The 3,506-nt window shown below is 37.8% G+C and overlaps 1 protein-coding gene across 1 annotated transcript; it reads left to right on the top strand.

Moving 5' to 3' along the window:
* The first annotated feature begins 211 nt into the window (after window positions 1–211).
* On the top strand, window positions 212–1,429 carry LOC130965668 (uncharacterized). Its single transcript, XM_057890429.1, has one exon. It carries the CDS (start codon window positions 212–214, stop codon window positions 1,427–1,429), a length of 1,218 nt encoding a protein of 405 aa, XP_057746412.1.
* The last annotated feature ends 2,077 nt before the right edge of the window (window positions 1,430–3,506 follow it).

Below are 3,506 nucleotides of genomic sequence, written 5' to 3'. Positions count from 1 at the left end.
GAATTACTAGGAAGGAGACATTGTTAAGTAATTCGAAACAAGTTGTTTCGAATTACACTTAACTAATTCGAATTTAGTTAATTCGAATTACTAGGTTATGTTGTGATACTACATAATTCGAAACATATAGATTCGAATTATATATATATAGTGCGAGCCAGGGCTGTATATATATGCTGTGAACTCATGATGCTCTCAACAAAGAGGGGAGATGGCTAGTGAGGAGAGTTTCCTAGTTCTGGTACATTACAGAGGGTCGATTAAGAGAAAAACTCGGTCCGGCGTGAAGTTCACTGATAAGGATCCCCTATGTATTATCGTGACGCCGACAACCACCTACGATGCTCTTGTTAGCTCTGTGCTGGAGAAGCTTGGTCTTGAAGGAGTTAAAAGGGTCAAGAAGTTTTTCTACCGCATTCCAACAGCGGTGCTCCATGACACCGTGAAGTTTGATTGTTTCACAATCGGTAGTGACGAGGACTTGCAGGTTATGTTTCTTTCTCGTAGGCAGTTTGATGATCCAGATGACGATGACGTGGAGCCGGATATGATCGCTGATGAAAGCGGCGATGATGTTGGAACTACTGTTCCGACAAGGGGTACAGGTGGATCTAGTTTTGGCACACAGCAGTATCCACCCCATTTTTCCTCGTTGGACCTGGATGCCATGCGGCAGGACGAAAATGCTCTGCAGCCCTCAGGATTTGGCGCTAGAGAGACCGAGGGGTCTGCCGGTATGAACGAGTTCCAAGTTGGCCAACAATTTCAGGATAAAGATGAGGCGCTGTTGAGTGTGAAGACGTACAGTATCCGCCGAGGGGTCCAGTACAAGGTCGTTAAGTCTGACTACCGCAGGTATGTGGGAAAGTGTTCTGAGTTTGGGAATGGGTGCACATGGCTAATTCGGTTGAGTCTCCGACAGCGGAAGGGTATCTGGGAAGTGAAGCGATACAACGGACCGCATACATGTCTTGCCAGCTCCATCTCCAGCGATCATAGGAGTCTGGACTACCATGTCATATCCACCTTCATTATGCCGATGGTTAGGGCTGATGCAGCTGTGAACATCAAGGTGCTTCAAAATGCCACGGCCGCACACTTTGGGTTCAGGCCTACGTACAGGAGGATATGGATGGCGAAGCAGAAGGCCGTTGCCGTCATATATGGGGACTGGGACGAGTCGTACAATGAGCTCCCTCGGTGGGTTCTAGGAGTTCAGCTGACGATGCCTGGCACTGTAGCCGTCCTCAGGACTTGCCCTGTTCGGGTTGGGGGACAGGTCGACGAGTCTCAGGTTTATTTTCATAGGCTGTTCTGGACTTTCCCCCCTTGTATCCAGGCATTCCGTCATTGCAAGCCTTTGGTGAGTATTGATGGCACCCATCTATATGGGAAGTATGGGGGAACACTGCTAGTCGCCAAAACCTAGTACAAAAACCGCTAACAAATACCACTGGCCTAAACCGCTTGCTTAAACCGCTAAAAATAAAATAAACCGCTAAAAAAAACCATTAACAAAAACCACTGTCCTACACCACCACCCTAAACCACGATCGCAAACCGCTAACCATCACTAAAACCACTACCCAAAACCATTAACACAAACCGCTTACAAAAAACAATTTCAAATACCACTAACAAAAACTACTGGCCTAAACCACTTGCATACACACCTAACACTTAAATAAACCGCTATAGAAAACCATTAACGAAAACCACTAGCCTACACTACTTTCCTAAACCACTATCCTAAACCACTAACAGTAACATAAACCATTATAAAAAACCAATAACAAATACCGTTATCATAAACCGCTTTCATAAACCACTAACCTCGTCGTTGATCACACCGGCGATATGAGCTACTCCATCCAAACGATAAAGCCTTCCCGGATCGTCCCCCATCGACAGAAACAGCCGCTCTGGTCGCACTCGTACTGAACGTTGGTCTTCTTCTCTGGGATTTGGTGGGGTTGGAGAATGAGAAAGTGATTCGAATGAACTTGGCTCGAACTCCTTTTATAGCCGAATCCCTTGTAATTCGAATCAAATTGATTCGAATTACTATGCAACTCAATTTTCACCTAATTCGAATCAACTAGATTCGAACCTCTCTATGTTCCGCTTCTCCTAGTAATTCGAATTAAGTAAATTCGAATTAGCTTGATGTAATTCGAAACAACTTGTTTCGAACTTCATTGGATTTTTGCCTTCCTAGTAATTCGAATCATATCAATTCGAATTACATGCAACTATAATTCGAATCATATTGATTCGAATTATATAATAATTCGTTCTGGTTGATTCATGTATGAATTTTTCATTTGGCTGAATTGGGTAATTTTGAGCTCTCCTTGACTCATTTGAGTTTTTTACCCTAATATTAACTGATTTTAGTATATATTTACAAAATTTTGATTACGGACATTGAGAGTTAGTGAATTACGTTTACGTCATAGGCAAGGATGTCAGCACTTGAGGTATGACATTTTCATCAATCATCAATAGACATGTTACATCTATCGATGTATATCTTTTGTAAACGAAAGTTGTAGGTAACTAGATATGTAGGTGATGATAAAATAAAGAATATATAAGACGGCTTTGTAAAGTCTTTTGTCTTCTTTTTGTGACAACGTCTTTTGTCCTTTGTTTATGTGTAAACTGAAATTTATCCTGCCAAAAAAAATTGGAATTTACGACAGTTTTAAGTCTCTAACACAACTTGTTTAATTTTCATAAATCATTATTGGGGTATTAGCATAACACTTCCTTTTACAAGTAAACTTTAACTTGTTCCATTCTTAATACTTGATAGTGAAACAATTCTTAACTACTAAACATAATAAAAAAAATTATATTGTTAAATAGGTAAATAATTGTATTTAGTTTTGACGTATTGATAATATAAAATATTTTACATAGTCGTTTAATCATATTTTCTATTTTTTTGGATAATCATTCATACGATCAAAATAAAATGTAGTTGTCTTTGTTAATATAACGTCACATAATTAGTATATGTGTAAAATAATTACTTCATATTAATATTAACAGTGTATCAAAATTAAATTCTAATTTTATAATTAATTATTTATTTTAACGACTTTTATTATAAAATAAAATACTTTCTTTGTCCTTATAAACTTTGAAATTATTTATTTATTTATCTATTTTTAAGTTAATATTAGTTTAGATAATTGGTATCATCTTTTACAATTAAGTGAAGAGGTAAAATATATAGAAATTCAAGTCATAGTAATCGCATGTGTATTTAACATGATTCTGATACAATTCTATTCTCCTAGCAGTTATTAATTAGGCAAACTAATTAGCAAAATTTCTTGAATATAATTTAGCAAATGAAACGGTTGTAACACTATTGCTGGTCAGAAAACAAGTTGCTTGCGAAGTCAGATAAGAATAAGATCAATTGTTTAAGGTCAAAATCTATGATGTTATGTTCCCATTTAATTAGTGCGCGATGACATCAATTAATAATAATG

Source organism: Arachis stenosperma, chromosome 3 (assembly GCF_014773155.1).
Source record: "Arachis stenosperma cultivar V10309 chromosome 3, arast.V10309.gnm1.PFL2, whole genome shotgun sequence".
NCBI classification, from domain to species: domain Eukaryota; kingdom Viridiplantae; phylum Streptophyta; class Magnoliopsida; order Fabales; family Fabaceae; genus Arachis; species Arachis stenosperma.
Note: the sequence above shows the minus strand (reverse complement) of the source record. Positions and strands in the feature narration are given on the sequence as shown.

Coding starts and splice junctions, on each gene's coding strand:
- LOC130965668 (XM_057890429.1), top strand. CDS start 212: ATGGCTAGTGAGGAGAGTTTCCTAGTTCTGGTACATTACAGAGGGTCG.